The 20,642-nt window shown below is 39.4% G+C and overlaps 1 protein-coding gene across 6 annotated transcripts in view; it reads right to left on the reverse strand.

Annotated features, from left to right (window-relative positions):
• LOC140211431 (uncharacterized) overlaps positions 1-20,642 on the reverse strand; it is a 119,094-nt gene that overhangs the window by 32,670 nt on the left and 65,782 nt on the right. For all 6 annotated transcript variants that reach the window (XM_072281131.1, XM_072281134.1, XM_072281132.1 and 3 more), the window contains 2 exons: positions 9,660-9,770; positions 8,861-8,988 (listed from right to left, as the gene is read on the reverse strand). In XM_072281131.1, coding sequence (XP_072137232.1) covers positions 8,861-8,988; positions 9,660-9,770 — 239 coding nt within the window. The remainder of the gene's footprint in view (positions 1-8,860; positions 8,989-9,659; positions 9,771-20,642) is intronic.

Genomic DNA, 20,642 nt, shown 5'->3' on the forward strand with positions numbered 1-20,642 from the left:
GTCTTCTCCTATCATTTTGGATCTCTCCCTCCCCCTTTCAAATCCCTTGCTCACTCTTCCTTCAGTTAGTCCTGACGAAGGGTCTCGGCCTGAAACGTCGACTGCACCTCTTCCTAGAGATGCTGCCTGGCCTGCTGCGTTCACCAGCAACTTTTATGTGTGTTGCTTGAATTTCCAGCATCTGCAGAATTCCTGTTGTTTGCGTTTTTTTTTAAATGTTCTAACATTACTTTCTCTGGAGGGAAATCAACTGACACTAACACACCTTGGAATTATTCTTCACAAATCATACCTTTTACAGCCCCGATCTACTTTGAACAAAATACAGATTAATATTATAGACAAAGCTGTTGGCAGCAAAAGAGGTGCTAACGCAAGTGCACCTTAGATTTGCATGATTCTCCAGTATTGCCCTCTGGGTGGGAAGTCTCCATTCAAAATTCATTGATATGTACAGGTATCAGGATTACCTGTACAGGATTATTAATACAGTATAGGTATACTGGAATTTCAAAGCCAATCCAATGCAATGGCTGACTGTGTTGTTGAGTATTACCCCTTCTGAAGAAATTGTGCTATGCAGAGAGATTGTATTGAACTGGACATTGGGATTTCTCTGTCACAACCCCCAACTCACTATATAATTTCAAGGTGCATCTTCTGGGCCTGTACCTATGCTTCATCAATCTCAACAGTGACAACAAACAGAATAAGTCTTCGACCAAAATCATGATCTAATCTTGGAACAAACTGAAGATCTAAGAAAAAGGATCTTCTTGGATTTTACCAGCCTTAAATGGACATGGATGGCTCCAAGTAGAATCTGAATGGAACTTGGATGATGGGACCCACCTAATGCACAAGTAGAAAATTAAATTCTTCTTCTGCAGCAACCCGTATGTCTTATCACCATATCCTGCCCTCAAAGGAAATTCAAGCACTTTAATTAATTTATTTATTTATTGAGATACTGTGTGGAATAGGCCCTTCTGGCCCTTTGAGCTGAGCCACCCAGAAATCCCCTGATTTAACCCCAGCCTAATCACAGGACAATTTACAATGACCAGTTAACCCACTGAGCGGTATGACTTTGGACTGTGGAAGGAAACCAGAGCACTCAGAGGGAACCCATGCAGTTACAGGGAGAATGTACGAACTCCCTACAGGGAGCAGTGGGAATTGAAACTTGGGTGGCCTGCACTGCAAGGGGTTGTACTAATCACTGCACTACCATGGCAATAAACCCTCTCTCAGAATAAATTTACAGATTTTAAATGTTGCCCTGAGGTCGTATGTAAGAGGAAGAATAATCTGATAATAGAATAAGGGATTTCATTCTATACCACTGATTTTATCAGATACAACAGGAACCATTATCAAATCCATGTTGTCAAACACAAGAAAGCCTTTTTCCAACAGTGATATGGTGCAATAAATGGGACAGAGTCACTGTACCACTGAGATAATATGCTAAAATCCCTGCTCATCACACTGACCCCTCTGTACAATCATTATGTAAGTAAGCCTTCCAGGCAAGTGGTGAATATGCTAACTGTATTGCCACCTAGCCACTCAAGAAACAAGTCAGCTATGCAACCAATTGGGAGGTCAAGGGAATAAAATACAGTATTATTATTTTTTTCCAGTCAGTGCTGTTTCCTCCATTTCCTCCCTACCAGTTAGTTCAGTATGGGAACCATAAAAGTGCTCCTTTCTCTCTAGAAGGGAATGATGAGTAAATGAGCTGGCATCCACTGTCCCTGAACTTATCTGAATGTTTGCCTTCACAGCATACTCATAGTGACAAAATAATATCCATCAATTGAGATACAAAAATATAATTCCCTGCAGAATTTTTCAAATGGTTATCAGAAATATATTTTTCTTTAAGTGCTGTTTGGCCTTCCTGAAGCACATCCACTCTAGCACCACCTGCCTCCCTTCACCCGTGACACAAATAAATACTCATTCAAACTTGGAACATTTCATCACAGGGCTCACTGAGACACAGCCTGTGTGGCTAGTTTTTCAATTTCACACTGTTAACATAAAGATCAGGAAGTGATCTTTATTATTAAAGAGGATACCGAAAGTTTCTCCAGGTACATAAAGTGTAAAAGAGAGGTGAGAGTGGATATCAGACTGCTGAAAAACGATGCTGGAGAGGTAGTAATGGGGGAGAACAAAATAGTGGACAAACTGAATAAGTATTTTGCACCAGTCTTCACTGCAGAAGACACTAGCAGTATGGTGGAAGTTCAGGTGTCAGGGGTCATGAAGTGTGTGAAGTTACCATAACTAGAGAGAAGGTTCTTGGGAAACTGAAAGGTCTGAAGGTAGGTAAGTCACCTGGACCAGATGGTGTACACCCCAGGTTTCTGAAAAAGGTGGCTGAAGAGATTGTGGAGAGATTAGTAATGATCTTTCAAGAATCACTAGATTCTGGAATCGTTCCGGAAGACTGGAAAGTTGCAAATGTCACTCCACACTTCAAGAAGGGAGAGAGGCAGAAGAAAGGAAATTATAGGCCAGTTATCTGACCTCAGTGTTTGGGAAGATGTTGGAGTCAATTATTAAGGTTGTGGTTTTGGGGTGCTTAGAGGCACATGATAAAATAAGGTATAGTCAACATGGCTTCCTCAAGGGAAAATCTTGCCTGACTAATCTGTTGGATCTCTTTGAAGAATAGCAAGCAGAATAGACAAAGGAGAACTAGTTGATGTTGTGTACTTGGACTTTCAGAAGGCCTTTAACGAGGTGCCACACATAAGGCTGCTGAACAAGTTAAGATCCCATAGTTTTACAGGAAAGATACCTAGCATGGATAAAGCCGTGGCTGACTGGCAGAAGACAGAGAGTGAGAATAAGGGGAGCCTTTTCTGACTGGCTGCCAGTGACTAGTGGTGTTCCACAGGGGTCTGTGTTGGGACCGATTCTTCTTATGTTATATGTCAATGATTTGGATGAAGAAATTCATGGTTTTGTTGCAAAGTTTGCAGACGATGGAGGGGCAGGTAGTTTTGAGGAAGTAGAGAGACTACAGAAAGACAGACAGATTAGAAGAATGGACAAAGGAATGGCAGATGGAATATAGTGTCTGGAAGTGTATGGTCATGCACTTTGGAGGAAGAAATGAAAGGGTTGACTTTTTTCTAAATGGAGAGAAAATAAAAAACTGAGGTGCAAAGGCATTGGGAGTCCTTGTGCAGGATTCTCTGAAGGTTAATTTGTAGGTTGAATCTGTGGTGAGGAAGACAAATGCAGTGTTAACATTTATTTCAATAGGACTAGAATATAAAAGCAAAGATATAATGTTGAGACTTTATAAAGCACTGGTGAGGCCTCACTTGGAGTATTGTGAGTAGTTTTAGGTCCTTTATCTTAGAAAGGATGTGCTGAAACTGGAGAGGGTTCAAAGGAAGTTCACAAATATGATTCTGCGATTGATGTTTGATGGCTTTGGGTCTCTGCTCACTAGAATTCAGAAGAATGAGGGGTGACCTCATTGAAACTTATTGAATGTTGAAAGGGTTTGATAGTGTGCACGTGGAGAGGATGTTTCCTATGATGGTGGAGTCTAAGACCAGAGGACACAGCCTCAGAATAGAGGGGCGTACTTTCGTAATGAAGAGGGAATTTCTTTAGCCAGGGGGTGGTGAATCTGTGGGATTCTTTGTCACAGGCAGCTAGCTGTGAAGGCCAAGTCTATATGTATATTTAAGGCAGAGGTTGGTAGATTCTTGATTGGTCAGGGTACAAAGGAATATGAGGAGAAGGCAGGAGACTGGGGCTGAGACGAAAATTGGATCAGCTATGATGAGATGGCAGAGCAGACTCGATGGGCCAAATGGCCTAATTCTGCTCCTATATCCTATGGACCTGTGTGGCTAGACAGAGATTGGATTGGACAAACCTATTAAAGAAACAAGCAAATGGAAATGGGAATAGATAAAGTTAAAGAGCCAGCATTGACACACAATAGCCAAATTGCTGCCACCTCTGTTGCAATCTTTATAATCACATTCATTGGAGAGTCTGATCTTACATATAATTCAATGGTAAATAAAAATAAAAATGCTGGAAAGAAATAAATGAAAACTCTTTAAAAATTCAGCAGGTCAAGCAACATCTGTCCAGCAAGAAGCAGACTGATCGTTTTAAGGTGATGACTTTTCATCAGAAAGAGGAGAATCTAGATATAGTGCCAAATCAAGCCTTCTCACAACTAATGTCATAGACTGGCATTTTTCAAATGATTCACTGAAATTGAACCTGATGCCAATCCTACCTCCAATTTGCATTTTTCTATTTCTTCTAAAGCTGAAATATATAGATTACAATATTCCAATTTAGCATGAAAATTCAAACTTTCTGATAGACATTCTCTATCATACTAAAAGATGAATTTTTAAATGATTCTTTTTTCCAAAATTATAATTCTGAAAGTAAAAACCTGAAAGAGAAGATGTTTCCATTTCACAAATGATTTTTGGAGGATTACATTTCATCTTATGAAGTCCTTCTTGATAAGCTTGTTCAAAATGAAGAATTTATTGAAATTGATCTCCTTATGTGCCTCATGAGGTCAAAAGAAAGTCCGTTTATGTCACTGGTATTTGATACTCATGCTTGTAACTAGCAAGATTGCCAATATATACTGCTTGCCAATCTAGAAATTGGCTTGCAACAGCTTCAGAAAAGCAAGAAACAAATATGTGGCCCTGAATCTTCATGTCTCTCAGTGTAACTTAAACCAAGCCTTAGGAATATAGGTACATTGTTAAATATCTCTGCCCAGACTAAAGGGAAGAGGATACAAGGGAGGAATCCTTAGAAGGAACTTGAGGTCTACAATTATATACTTACAATAAACAGAGATAAAGTGTACTGAGAAGTGAGCTGTAGGACGTAGCCAGCATTTATCAGTTAAACTGCAGAATGAAAGCCCAGCACAGCATATACCATAATTCTAGAGTTCGTTATTTTTGTAGGAAATCATAACCTAGTTACCACTCAGTTCACTGCTCATATAAAAGCAACCTATACAACCACAGGATGTCCCAAAGGGTTATTTAGCAAACTAAGCATAGAAAGAGGAATCACAAAGAAGGGAAGATCCGCAGATGCTGGAAATCCAAAGCAACACACACAAAATGCTGGAGGAACTCAGCAGGCCAGGCAGCATCTATGGAAAAGAGTATGGTTGACATTTCAGGTCGAGCACCCTCAGTAGGACCAGAAAAGGGAAAAGTAAGTTTATAAAGGATATCCCTACCGAGTCAGTCAGGAGTAACTTGAATAGTCAAGTCCAAGTCTAGAATTCATTATGGAAACTGAAAGTGGCAGCTTTGTTCTTCCCAATATTCAGTTGGAGAAAACACTGGAATTTGGAGAAGCAGTATTACAAATGAGATATAGAGGATCAAGAGAGGTTTAAGTGAAAATTGCCACTACACTTTTGACTGGTATTGCGAAAGGGAATCACATAAATAAGTAATAAGAGGGCTATGCATAAATCCTTGGACATCAACATGGGCGCTGGATGTAAAGGCTTTGCAAGTTTCACTTGGATGAGAAAGAATGGAATCAAGTGAATATGATCTCATCTTGTTGGATAATCACGGACAGCTATTTTAGGACAACTCTGTGGTCAATGTTTAAAAGCGAGATACAAATTTAAAAAAAGAGGGCAAGTTTATCTTTGTCTTAATCATAAAGTTACTAAATGAACCCTATAAATGCTTCAGTGCTGCTTTCAGGTGAAAACCTATTTGGAAGGATTCAAACAAAGAGTTGCAGAAAAGATTAGCTTAGATTTAGATTTTGCAACATGTTCAACATGGCAGCAATGAAAGTTGGGAAAGGGGTGCTATTCTGTAAAGTCAGAGGATCAATGAGAAGAGGAAGAGAATGTGACAAAAGAGAATGACTAATCTCACCTAATATGTGGGCCAGGAAGGGGAATTAAATAGCTGTCAGAGAATGGAGATGAGGAAGCTGGAGGTGAATCTTATAATAAAAACGAGTTCCAACAGGGCACAGGGAGAGATGGGAAAGAAACTAGAAAATTATATGAATTTGGAGCACAGGATAGAAAACCTTATTAGTTAATCTAGTGGGGAAGGGGAGGGAAGGAACAGCTGACCAGAAGATTGATCTCCATCTGTACAAAAAAGCAACCCGAGTCCTTCGCACATGCTGTTAACGTTGAGAGTCAAATTGATAGAAGAGAGAGGTCAACAGGAGATAGTCTTAAGTTATCAGTTAGATCCAATGGTGAAGTGTCACATACCATAATAGAAGTTTAAGCAGGGATCAGAAAGGCAGTAGAAAATAACAATCCAGAAATATCATTATTTATAGAACAGATCAGGAACCGTGAAGCTCAGATTCCATTTCTCCATCTAAATAACACATCTATAGATAAGTAGTCTTTGAGGTACTTCAAGTCTGTGTCTTTATTGATGCTTTGCTGCATGCTTGAGTGCTCAGAGGAGGGCACTGAGGCTATTTTTGCTGGTGGGGGTGGGAAGGGGGGGTTGTTGCCTTGCTTCTGCTTGTGCGTGGAAGGGGGAACTGGGGTGGGCATTTAGAGTTCTAACATTTAACTATCATTCATTCTTTGGGGCACTCCTCTGTTTTCGTGGATGTTTGCAAAGAAAAAGAATTTCAGGATGTATATTGTGTACATTTCTCTGACATGAAATGTATTTATTGAAGCCTATAAATTGTTACTTACACTGCAGGTTTATGACACATCCTTGTTCTCTATTTTAATGAGAAGGTAACCTGTTTACTTTAAACTGGTTAACATTTCCATTTTTCTTTTATGGTAAACCCCGACTGAGAGCAGATACTTTTGTTTCTCAGGAACAGAATCAAGGCTGACATACAGAAGGAGTGTTTGGTTGTCGGTGATGTAACCTTTTGGATGAGATACTAAATCAAAGCAGGATTTCTTAATTGATTATAATAGATTCCTGGCACTATTCACTTGAAAGCTGGGCTAACTTTTCACTCTTAGCAATCATTACAGCTAAACAATTGACCATTTTTATCACTTAGTGAGATCTTGCGGTGTACCATCTGGTTGCAGAATTTCTCTAGCAATAGCAACTATACTACAAAATAATCTTAAAAGTATAACAGTGCCTTGAAGAATTGAGATCATGAAAGATACTTTCTCAATTCATGCTTTAACTACTTCTTGCAGTTTCACTGACCTGGTGCTTATGCAAATGATCCTGACACTTCATTTAAGTTATTCACATAAAAATAAATGTAACAATATTTTTGCAATCTTTCAACTGTCCACATTAAAACAGTCAAAAACAGATCTGAAAAGCTGCCACTCATGTGGGAAGAAGCAATCACTCAAATGGACTAAAAGTGGTATCAGTTTCAATAAAATATTTCCAAGTTCATGAGACAAACAAGCTATTCATGAGTTGTGTGCTTGAGTATAAATGCCAGCCACACTCATGACAGGAAGTAGCAGCCTTTGCCAAATATCCCTAAAGACTTCATGGGGCTCCATGTAATGTTCGCCTTGGGCCTAGTGGTATCATATGACATTCTTCAAGAGACAGATTCTAGTCGTGTCTCTTTCCAGATAAGGCAAACATAAGCCCATTCAAAAACACCATGAAGTAAATTAATTTAGTTAATTGTTTAATATTATGGTATATTCTGAAAACATAACAACAAATTGGTTCAGACATAATGCGTGCTGCTGTGATTTTAGTAACCTTTTCTGCTCTACACTCCACTAACTAACTAATTCACATATTTTTTAGGACAAAAGCTGCTCAGCATAACTGAATGTGTTTAATTTTGCCTCAAACCTCAATTTGGAAGTTGTTCATTCTATAATGAAGTATTTTGTTTCTGTCTTTGAAGCTTTTACCTCTCTGTGGTCTTAACAGTACCATGTTTTTCTAGCACATTTTAAAGTGATAAATCTAGTGATAATATTGTTAACCTTGCCTTTACCTGGAAATCACTCCCCTCAGTTTAAAATCCCAAGTGAAGAAAATTATCTTCTGATCTACTTGGAGATAAATGTGCATCACACTGATTCGGACATTTGGTTGTATCATATTTCTATATGCATATTTTACTATATTTCATGTTTAATTCATATAATGAGCTTCTAATCTCTGCAGGTTTTCCTACAATTTAACTCTTACAGTTTCCTGATGAAGGGTCTTGGCCTGAAACGTTGACTGTTTACTCTTTTCCATAGATGCTGCTTGGCCTGCTGAGTTCCTCCAGCACGTTGTGTGTGTTACTTTCGATTTCCAGCATCTGCAGATTTTCTTGTGTTTGTACCTTATATAAGATGGTCAGAGGATGAAAATCTCCCTCTATGCTCTTTTCTGCTTTTTCCAAGAGTTCAAGCATCCCTTACTTCTTAGCAACCAGAAATTGACTCGATATTCGAAGCATATACTGATCAGAGCCCTGCTGTTTGATCATTCATTCGGATCATGACTCGAATCCTTGGCTAGAGTACTGCAAAATTCAATTGCATTTGCTGATTGCCGTTCAGCATTCATTTGCATACGTTCTGTGTAAAAGGTGGAAAATATCAACCAAAAGTGTTGTTGGAATGAGAATGCCAGCTATTTTTCTTCTTATTTGCATCATTTTGCATCCATCCCCATTTAATTTAATGCACCATTGCTCTCACTCTAAAGCTCCTGAGTTGCCTTGATCATCTCCAGTACTCCTAAACCTGACATCACTCACAAGTGTTACCATCCAGAGTCCAAATAATTTATGCTAATTATCATACACAGTTCAAGCATCAAAACAGTCTTACAAACTTAAAATTAACGTGAGTATTAAAAGTACAAACCTTCCAGACCATCTCTCTGGTTGGAACTCATCAGGATCAGCAAAGATTTCAGGGTCTCTGTGGACAGCAAAAGCTACGAACATTACTTGCATCCCTTTTGGAACAGTGTAGCCACAAAGTGTGGTGTCCTGGAGAAAGGGGGAAATAAATGAAGCAAAAAAATTAAAAATCTTGAAGAAAATCAAATTCAAAGTCAGCTTGAATAAAACCGTATGCAATAGAACTTCGATTAATCACAACTAAAAGTGTTTGGAACTGCCATCCTTCTTGTTCTGCAGGCAGCAGATACAGCCAGTTAGCAAACAGTATCTCATAATCCAATAAATACTGAAATGAACACCACCACAGTAAAATTTCCCAAGATGGTTCACAGTCAGGCAAAAGCTGCTAAAATGAGTCAAAGGTGGTTGATTTTACTTCAGATTACTATCAAGTTTGAACACAAGAAAAGAGAGAAGCAGAGATTTGGGGAGTAAATTTCAGAATTTATGTTCCAAACAATAAAACAAACATGGCAACCAATGATGGGGCAAAGAAAGTGAAAACTACAGCGAACTGTAGGAATGTATTATTCTCAAAGACTGGAAGATTACAGAAGCTACAAAGACAGGGTTGAATAAGAGAATGGGAACTGTAAAAGGGAAATTGCATATAAAGATGAATTCTGTAATTAAATACCCAGCTACTTCAAAGAACCATGTGTACATAATTGGATGAATGCCCTTATGGTATAAGATGCCATGGAAATATCTGTAATGCCAGCTCTATTTAAGTGTAGCTATACCAAGCAAAATAGTACCTGCTTTGCAACTCTTCGTCCACCAATAAAGGATGGCCAAAGTCTTTCTATTTCCAGTAGTACATGGTCCAAGAAAGTTTCATTTTCTTGTGCACATTTACGAACATGAGCCTGATTTGAAATGGAGACCCCGAGCATTAGCAATCAAAGTACAAAGCAAAGTAAAAACTACATAGTGCCCATTTCATTAGTTCATCATGAATTGCCTAAAAATCTAGAGGTTAAGTAGCACAGATAGATCCCATAAACTAAAATTAGATAAAAGAGCTGCTTACATGATAACCTTACTTGATTCACAAGCTGGAATATGTCTCGTGTTACTGCGGATGCCAATTTGACAAGCAGAATACTTATCTAGTAGCCGCCCATCCTGGCAAAGAGCCTATCAATTTCTGTCAATTCTATAAGCAGTACAGGTCCACAATCCCTTATCCACAATCCTTGGGGCAAGTTGCATGTCGGAATTCAGAATTTTTCGGATTTCAGAAAATTGATAATTATATTGATAATTAACCTGCCTCAGTGCGGTGGACTTTAGGACCCAGAGGAGCTCCGGACCTACGCACATCCTCCCGTATACTTTAAATCATCTCTAGATTACTTATAATACCTAATATAATGTAAATGCTATGTAAATAGTTGTTATCCTGTATTGCTTAGGGAATAATGACAAGAAAAAAAGTCAGTACATGCTCAAAAACGAGTGCTGGAGAGAGAACTTCCGTGTTTTTCCGATCCGCACTCTTTTACAAATACTATTATAATTTATCTATAGAGTAATATACTGATAAATGAAATAGTGGGATAATTATTGACCATAAATAAACTAGTACATTTTATTTCTAACAAAAACATTCAATAAAACATGAAAATATATAGCTTCAAATGAACACATGGTAAATGACTTACCGGAATAAAAGTAGAACGTAAATACTCTAGGACATATACAGGTTCAAACTAAAATAAATACATACAGGTACCTCTAGTTAAGTTGCATTATGTCTGGCAAACAAAGCTAAATACTCTACAGGTACCTGATGGGCCAGGAACAGGATTCTCAAGTTATGAAGCAGCACTACAACAGACGGCGTTTTTGAAGACCTCTTCAAGTGTCATCTGTCTCACTAACATAGGTTTATGTCTAAGCAATCTCACTTTAACTGAGTCAACTGCCATAATCTCTTGCTTACTGATAAATGCACGTTGTTCAAGGCCATCGATTAACTGATCACACATTTTCACCATATCGTCATCAGCCATTGTTAATGTTTTTCTATGAACGTAGCGCCACTACAAAGCTGTTTCATTAGCATTGTAAATTTGTTCAGGGCTGAGGTTTTCATCGGATATTATCTTGACAAATTCGTCAATGTAATTTTCAGCTGCTTCGTGATCAGCAGAAGATTTTTCACCACATATTTTCAGATATTTTACACCATGACGCTTCTTAAATTTCTGCAGCCAACCCTCTGAATATTTTCTGCATTATTGACAATGATCGATGTTTCCATCTCTTTTTCTCATTGTTACCCATAGGGGTATCTGCAGCTCTTTTTGACATTTTCACAGTGAAATTAAACACAAAGTCAACAGTGAACATAAAATACCACACGTCGTAACAAGGTTTGTTTGGTGCGCCAACTGACGTCACTCAGGTGTGATGTGGCAGCGCTGAGCCACAACTGATGTCTGGCGGCCTCTGCTAGCGCTGCCACGTCACACCTGAGTGACGTCAGCTGTTGGCGCACCAAACAAACCTTGTTACGACACGCTCCACACTCCACAAAAAAAACTTCAGTTTTCGGAGCTTTTCAGATTTCAGAATTTTGGATAAGGGATTGTGGACCTGTACCTGCATTCAGTATTTGAGCTTCTGTAATATCCAGGGCAAAGCCAGAATCATGTATGCATGTTACATTTTAATGTAATGCTTAATGATTTGCTATTAAGGAAGGCAATGGAGTGATAAGTAGCAATAAAAGAATCACTCAGCTTGGTGGGTGCAAGTGATTTTGTCACAGAATAAAACAATATAATCGGATTCAGAATTATCACTGACATATGTCATGAAATGTGTTGTTCTGTGGCAGAACAGAGCAAGACATAAGTAAATTATTCTAAGGTACAATAACGTAGATAAACAAGTTGTGCAAAAGAGGAACAGCAAGGTAGCATTGATGCACCATTCAGAAATTTGCTGGCAGATCGGTAGAAGCTGTTTTTAGAACATTTGAGTATGGGTGTTCAGGCTCCTGCCTCTCCTCCCTGGTGGTAGTAATGAGAAGAGGGGATATCCTGAGTGATGAGAGTTCTTAATGAAGAACTCACTTTCTCTGTAGAAATTTAGGGGAAAAATAGCACTGGATAGCAGCGATCTTTTGTGTGCAGCTCCCAAATTTAGCCTGCTACCTATTGATGATAATCTATTCTGCTGTTACATCGTGTGACTTACATGTAACTGTACTGGTCTGTGTAAGTACATTAGATTGTGCTAGTGTTGGATTATCCCAAACATCTTTAAATATAAAAGATGGCTAAGCTGCTTATATTGATTCTGGTACTTACATATCAAGTAAATAAAGCATCCATCTCTGTGTTGAGTCAATACCAACAAAATCAAGGAAAGTTATTTTTGGTGATCACTATTTCAGACTATGTTAATGATCACGTTTAACCTCATGCTATAGCTAAAACCTGCAATATCACGCTGTCTAATCTTAACATCTTATATTTTAAAATCCAGTTAATTCAGGTAAATTTCAAAAAAATTTATAACCCTAGGATCTGATAGATCAACATCAAAAAAAAAAAATTTGGTCACTCTGGTAACTATTGTCAGAGATTATGGGATGGCTCTGGTAACTATTGTTGGAGATTATGGGACGGCTCAGGAAAACAGCTGAATTGCCCTGGAGCTGCCCCAAGAAGTTATTACATCAGATGGATCGAAGCAGTGATTTTCATTGGACAAGTGAACATGGGAATTAATACAAACACCAGCATCATCCCACAAACAGAAATCAGAACTATTAAAGAAGTTTTAATATCAAAGTATGCATGTGCAATACAACTCTGGTAATTATCTACTCCAGATAGCCATGAAATACAGAAAGGCCAAGGCTTTTGATTAAAGAAAAGACATTACCAACCCCCCTTCCAGCATGAGAAAGAAAAGAAACAAAACTCAGACCCCAAAAATCCTCGCTCACCCACAGCAAAAGAAGTGACAACAGTCCCTGACCCTTTCACTTACAGGAATAAAAGGTGTCAATAACAATCCCCAGTCCCCTCGTTCACAGAAAAGAACAGCAGTAGCACCAAACTCCCATACCCCCTCTTACACAGAAAAAATTAACAGATTATCCCACCCACCAATCATCCGCAAGAAATAAACCAAAAAACTGAAGGAAACCAGTATACAGTCCAATAATCACATAAATCTCAAGAATATCGGAAACATCTTTGCGTCTTCATTCGAGGAGAGCAGCTGCACGAACTGTAAAGTGTGACCACTGATTGGGGCCAAACACACTGAGCCGGCTGCTGGCCACCTCTGCAATCACCTCAATACTTCAACCTTTCTTGCCTCTTCACGATGAAGCTGTTCATGACCCTGTACCTAGTCTCTGGTCTTTTCCATGAGTCAGTATGTTCTCAGTCCTTTTCACCCTGCACCCACCTTCCCTGTCTCCAATTTCCATCTCTCCAGACACAGCATTACACTGGATCTTTCAACTGGGTTCCAAACTGTACGTCACAAGCAGAAGGTATAGAAAAACTGAAATAACTGGAAAGATTGGCTATCTGGAAGATGTCATCGGAGGAATCATTGTTCGTTGTCACCACTTTGATCAGAAGATCAAAGATAGCCAAAGGTAGCCAAGGAGATTCTAAAACTCCCTCCTATTATATTTCAAATTTTCTGTAATTTGGTCAAACTTTCTCAGACATACATTTGCAAAATAGGTCATACTGGCTAAGTAATCTTCAATCTTACCTTATATTAAATTGTATACAGCAACTGAACAATTGATTTTTAAAATCATAGAATTTGTATTTCAGAAAGCTCAGATAAAGATTCCAGTTAACCTTCTACATTAGATTAGATTAGATTATGAGGACATGCAGTCCTCTTTTATTGTCAGTTAGTAATGCATGCATTAAGAAATAATACAATGTTCCTCCAGTGTGATATCACAGAAACACAAGACAGACCAAGACCGAAAAACTGACAAAAACCACATAATTATAACATATAGTTACAACAGTGCAAGCTATACCGTAACTTGATAGAAGAACTGACCATGGGCACGGTAAAAAAACAATCTCCAAGTCTCTCGAAAGTCCCAACACCTCATGCAGATGGTAGAAGGAAGAAAACTCTCCCTGCCATGAGCTTCCAGCACTGCAAACTTGCCGATGCAGCATCCTGGAAGCACCCGGCCACAGCCCGACCCTCAGTCCGTCCAAAAACTTCGAGCCTCCAACCAGCCCTCCGACACCGAGCACCATCTCTGCCGAGCACTTTGACCCTGGCCCCGGCTGCCAGCAACAGGCAAAGCCTAGGATTTGAGGCCTTCCTCTCTGGAGATTCTCAATCACACAGTAGCTGTGGCAGCGAACCGGGCATTTCAGAAGTTTCTCCAGATGTTCCTCTGTGCTTCTCACGTCCATCTCCATCAAACCAGGATTGTGCACGGCCCCTATTTAACAAATACGATATCATTTCACCGGAGAGGCCACGCGTGCTGTGTCACGCCGCCATCTTCTCCTCCCTCCCTTCTAGGATGTGGTCTCCATATATTACAAGTAGCCTTTAAAGTTTCTCAAGAAATCCAAGTAATTTAGTAGTCTCAATATGGTATCAAATATGATGGCTATGCATAAATAGGTCAGGATAGAATCGAAATTTATGAAATAAGCTTAAGATTGTAGAGCTAGCTTTTAGTTCTTTTTATATGCTGTAGTGATTAAAGGGGAACTTAAGCCATCTGAATGCTGGAATAAATATTATTTCACACAGTAGATGATTCAGTTATATATCAAAATTATTCATAATCAGTATCCTCAAAGACTCTGACATCCCTTAATACAGTTCAGAAAGCCATGGGTATGCAGCTAGCACAACACTAATCCTCTCTTTACAGACAACCTGCATTATATAGGAGGAAGTTTGTGTTCTTAGAAACCTATCTGTTTGAAATTTTCTGTAATGCAAAGCCACATTACCTGTTCATACATCAAGAAAGGTGAGTCTAAGCAAGGAACTTTGCATTTGTTTAGTTTTTCATAATTACATAAATTCTATGAGAGTGTATTTTATTTTATTTTATATCTCAAATTTGTGGGTAGTGATTTGTAAATGTTGTCAGAGTGAATTTCTGTTATCCAAACAGCCATAAAGGGGTGATTTTCCGCATTAAGGAAAAGTTCTGCAGTGCCGAGGATTGCCGTCTCAGTCTTTATGGATGGTGATACTTTAAGTAGTTAGGGGGCTAATGGTAATTTTCTGCTTCTGACCAATAACAGGAGATAGGATTAAGGATTAAAGACCTTAGAAAGCTTCTCCAATCTGCTAACGGCCTTGAAACTACAAATTAATCCCAGTAGACAGTGAAAAACAGACTGATGTAAAACTAGTTACATTTCCATATGTTATTTAAAAACACCAGTCATTGATTTTATTGAAAGAAATTGATCAATGATTTCTATGATGCCACATGGTTCGGAAAAGGATTACCTGACACAACGCAAGTGACTACACAATGGAAAACAGCTTTTTATTTGTTTAATACTGGCAACTACTCTTTGACAGCTCTGCAGACCACCACTGTTCAGAAATCCTTCCTTTGGCTTCAGAGATGCATAAAAGGTGTGCAACCCACATATATCTATATAGAAAGTGGACCAACAAAAAGGTCGGGGTTATGAAGTTAAGACCTGGAGCACAAAGGTGGGAGGAGTGGCAGAGTTCCGGGAAGGAGGCACCATGAAGTGGCGACTGCTTGCGTGCAGCTCTGAAGGGAATGAAAGCTCAAAGTAAAATCTATTATTCGAGTATGTATATGTCACCACATACAACCATGAGATTCTTTTTCCTGTGGGCATACTCAGCAAATCTATAGAATAGTAACTATAATAAGATTCAATGAAGGAACAATCAGAGTGCAGAAGACATCAAACTGTGCAAATGCAAATATAAACAAATAGCAATAAATAATGAGAACATAAACAAAATAAAGAGTCTTTAAAATGAAATTATTGGTTGTGGGAAGATCACAGTAGATTGAAAGGTGACAGTAATTATCCCCTTTTGTTCAAGAGCCTGATGGTTGAGAGGTAGTAACTGTTCATGAACGTGCTGCTGGGATTCATGAGGCTTTTCTACCTTCTACCTGATGGAGCAACAAGAAAAGAGCACGGCCTTGGTGGTGAGGACCTGGTGCTTCGGTAGACAAGTTGGAGCAGATCCAAGTCACGCTCAGGCAGGAGTTGGTATGTTTCATCACCAGCCTTCCAAAACACTTACATCACTGTGGATGTAACTGCAACTGAGTGATAATCAATGAGGCAGATCACCATGCTCTTCTCGGGCACTGGTATAATTGAAGCTTGCTTGAAACAGATGGGTACCAACACTGCCAAAGTGAGAGGTTAAAAATATTGGTGAACACACCAGCCAGTTGGTCAGCACAAGTCTTTACTACATGGCCAAGTACCCAAACTGGTCTGAATACTTCCCTTGGATTCACCCTCCTGAAGCATGTTAGCTTCTGATACCGAGACCAAAAGATTATCAGGAGATGTGTGTGTGGGGGTGGGGGGGTCCATGTTCTGATTGTCAAAGCAAACATAGAGGTATTGAGTTCATCTGGAAGTGAAGGTCTGCTGTCCACCATGTCGCATGATTTAACTTTTCAGGAGATCATGGCATTCAAACTCTGCCACAGCTGAGAACTATCCATCGTTGACTTCAGTTTAGTCTGGGATCTCCACTTCATCCCAGAGACAGCTTTCCAGAGATCATTCCTGCACCTCTTGTAGCATTCTTGGTCACCAGACTTGAGTGCCTCTGATCTGCCTCTCAGCAGATTTTGGATTTCATGCTTCATCCAGAGCTTCTGACTGGGGAAGACACTGAATAATTTTATGGGGACACATTCTTCTACAGCTGTTTGAATAAAGTCTGTTACAATCCTGATGCAGTCATTCAGATCCTCAAATGAGTGCTTGAACACAGCCTAGTCTACTGACTCCAAGCAATCCTGTAATCATTCCTCTGCCTCCCGCAACCATCTCTTAGTTGTCCTAATCTCTGGACCCTTGCTTTCTAGGCTTTGTTTAAAAATTCTTGTTTGGCACTACTACTACTGTAATCCAGAGACATAGTCACAGGTACTTCAGTAAGTAGCATCATTTAAAGATGTTTTTAAAGAAAAATTATCGTTACTCAAAATCATGAACCTCGGACGGCAGCTTCAGGTCACGAGTGCAACTCCCCTCTCAGAAAACAGAAGTAGGGATGCTGTGCCTGTCTGCAATTAAAACACAGAGGCCCTAGACTTCCACTCCCACCTACCCTGCTGGCACATGTACAGTCTCTGGAAAATAAAACTGAAGACCTCAGAGCAAAACTGGTGGACCAGAGAGACTGCTGTGTACTTTGCTTCATGGACTACACCTGTGCGAATCCCAGCAGCATCTTTTGACCCTGTGACGTCAGTACATCTTTCAAGGCACCAGACCCTGATGGTGTACCTAGTAGGGCTCTGAAAACCTGAACCAACTCGAAGAGTGTTCAAGGACATCTTTAATCTCTCACTGCTGCAGTCGATGGTTCCCACCTGCTTCAAAAGGACAACAATCATATCGGTGCCCAACATGAGCAAGGAGAGCTGCTTTAATGGCCATCACCCAGTGGCATTCACATCTACTATGATGAAGTGCTTTGAGAGGTTGGTAATGATCAGAATCAACTCCTGCCTCAGCAAGGACCTGGACCCACCGTAATTTGCCTATCACCACAATAGGTCTACAGCAGATACAATCTCACTGGCTCTCTACTTAGCCTTGGATGACCTAGACAATATTCATATCAACATCAGGCTACAGCACCACATTCAACACAATCGTACTCTCAGTTCTAATCAATAAGCTTCAAAACCTGGGCCTCCTATACTTCCCTCTGCAACTGGATCCTTGGCTTCCTCACTGGAAATAACATCTCCTCCTTGATGACAATCAACAATGAAACACCTCAGGGATGTGTGCTTAGCGCACTGCTCTACTCTCATTAAACTTATGATTGTGTGTTGGGCACAGCTCAAATGCCACCTTTAAACTTGCTGACAACATAACTATTGTTTTTTTTAATATAATTTTTATTGAGTTTTCAAAGTAAATACATGAGAAAATATCTACCCTCCCCCCCTCCCCTTAACCTACCTAAAGAGAAAGGAAAAAAAAGAAAAAAAAGAACTGCCTGAATATTGGAAGGTTTGCACATGCTCCATGGGATTAAAAATAAACTTAATATATATTTGTTACTTTCCCCCAAGGAACCAAGATTTTTATCATCGGAGCTGTAAATAAGGGCTCCAAATATTCAAAAATGTTTCATATTTGTCTCTTAAAATCTAAAACATTATTTAGCTTCTCAACTCTCATAGCTCCCCGGGGAATCTCTTTGAACTTCACCATGTTGCTATGTGTTTCCCCTCCCAATCATCCAGGCAAAAAGAAAAAAAAGATAGATAAGATAAAAAAAAAGGAAAAACAAAATACCCCCCCCCACTAATGTTGTGAATGAAAAGATACACAACACTACCCCCCTCCATTGTGCGGGTCGTGGCTATTGCCACACTTGCACACATGAATAACGTAGCGATTGGTCAGTGTTCCTCCCAGCTCCCCCGTAACAAAAAATTGTATATGTATAAAAAAATTAATGTCATTATTCCCAACTAATATTCCAAATTTTAACCTTTCTTCCCCTCCCTCATATAATTAATAATATATTTATATATTCATCCGCCTAAAGGTCCAACAGGCCTAATCCTTGATCCAGTCTTCATCTTCAATCCATCTCGGTCCCCTGGGTTTGTTCTTGTACCTGGTGAATATTCAAAGAATCTCGTACAAACTCCTCCGCTTTCCAGTAATCGTCAAAAAATCTTTTTTCTCCACCAGCAAAAAAATCTTCAAGGTTGCAGGATAACGCAATATAAATTGATAACCGTGATCCCATAGGGCTTTTTTCACTGGATTAAATTTCTTCCTTTTCTTCAAAAGTTCATAACTTATGTCAGGGTAAAAAAAAAATTTTTCTTCCCTTCTGTCATCAGTGGCTCTTTTCTCTTCTTGGCAGCTTGGGCAGCCACCTGTAGAATCCTTTCTTTGTCTTGAAATCTTAAGAATTTTATTAAAATTGATCGTGGATATTGGTCATCTTGTGGTTTTGGTCTTAGAGCTCTATGTACCTGCTCAATTTCAATTGATCGGTCTTCCTCTTTCATTTGCAAGGTTTTCGGGATCCACCTTTGAAAAAATTCTATTGGATTATCTCCCTCTATACCTTCTTTAAGACCAACAATTTTAATATTATTACGTCTACTAAAATTTTCCAACACGTCCACTTTCTCCAAGAGTCGATTTCTTTCCGTGTTCCAGACAAGCAGGTCATTTTCTGTTTTTTCCACTCTATCGTTAATATGCTCCATTGTTCTTTCCATCTTCTGAAGTTTCTTATCCATTTTATCCTGTCTTTTCATAGCTTTATCATAGCACATCTTCACGTCTCTAAGGTCTGTTCTTAATTTTCTTAGTTCAGCCGTTAATTGCAATAAAGCCTCTCTTATGTCTCCGTCATCTCCTTTACTTCCAGTCTCTTCCAGTTCTTCCTGCTCTTTTTCATCTATATTCTCTGCGGTATCCAATTCTGACTCTGAGTCACTTTTAAGTTGTGTCGATTTGCGCATGCATACTTCTTTGCGCATGCGCAATTCCGGCATCTTCTTCTGAGAGACCGCTACCACCGCCATTGCTCCCTGTTCTTGTACACCAGAGATAAAATACGTCTCCTCCGAAGGAGATCCAACCTGAATCCGAGGCTCCATCGCTGCAGTAGGCCCTTTTTTCTTCCCATCTCGCGGCGACTTCACAACAACAGACTTCTGTTGCGGTTTACAAGGCATATCGTAGAGTAATCTTACGAAGTTTATAAGTAGTTTTCAGAAAGTATTTATTAAATTTTACCTTGTTTAAACGGTACTTTGCTGATTTTTTACGGGAGAGCTGGATTTACACGTCTCAATCCCACATCATCACCCCCCCCCAACATAACTATTGTTGGCAGAATTTCAGATTGTTACGAGGTGGTGCTCAGATGCCAGATGGATCAGCTGGTTGAGTGGTGTCACTGCAACAACCTTGCACTCAATGTCAGTAAGACCACGGACTTGATTCTGGACTTCAGGAAACAAAGTGAAGGGAAGGCACACCAGTCCTTATCGAGGGATCAGAAGTGGAAAAGGTGAGCAGTTTCAAGTTCCTGTGTGTTCAACATCTTTGAGGACCTATCCTGGGCCCAACATATTGATGTAATTCCACAGACAACATGAGAGCAGCTATATTTCATTAAGAGTTTCTTGAAGAGACTTGATATGTTCAAAGTACATTTTATTGTCAACATATATATACTCTGTACAACCTTGCGATTCGTCTTCTTGCAGGCAGCCACAAATCCAAAAACACACCTGAACCCCTTTAAAAAATAACCCACACAAAGACTGTCAAACAACCACTGTGTGAAAATAAGAACAAATCATGTAAACAATCAAAAAAACAAGCAACACACAGAACGGTAATGCAGAGTCCCCGAAAGGGAGTCCACTTTGCAGAAAGATGTCTGCAACACATCGCTTGCGCCATCTTGCCTCTTTGTCAGTGTCACCAAAGACATTCAAATTTCTGTAGATGTACTGT

The sequence above is a fragment of the Mobula birostris genome, chromosome 17 (genome assembly GCF_030028105.1).
Source record: "Mobula birostris isolate sMobBir1 chromosome 17, sMobBir1.hap1, whole genome shotgun sequence".
NCBI classification, from domain to species: Eukaryota; Metazoa; Chordata; class Chondrichthyes; order Myliobatiformes; family Myliobatidae; genus Mobula; species Mobula birostris.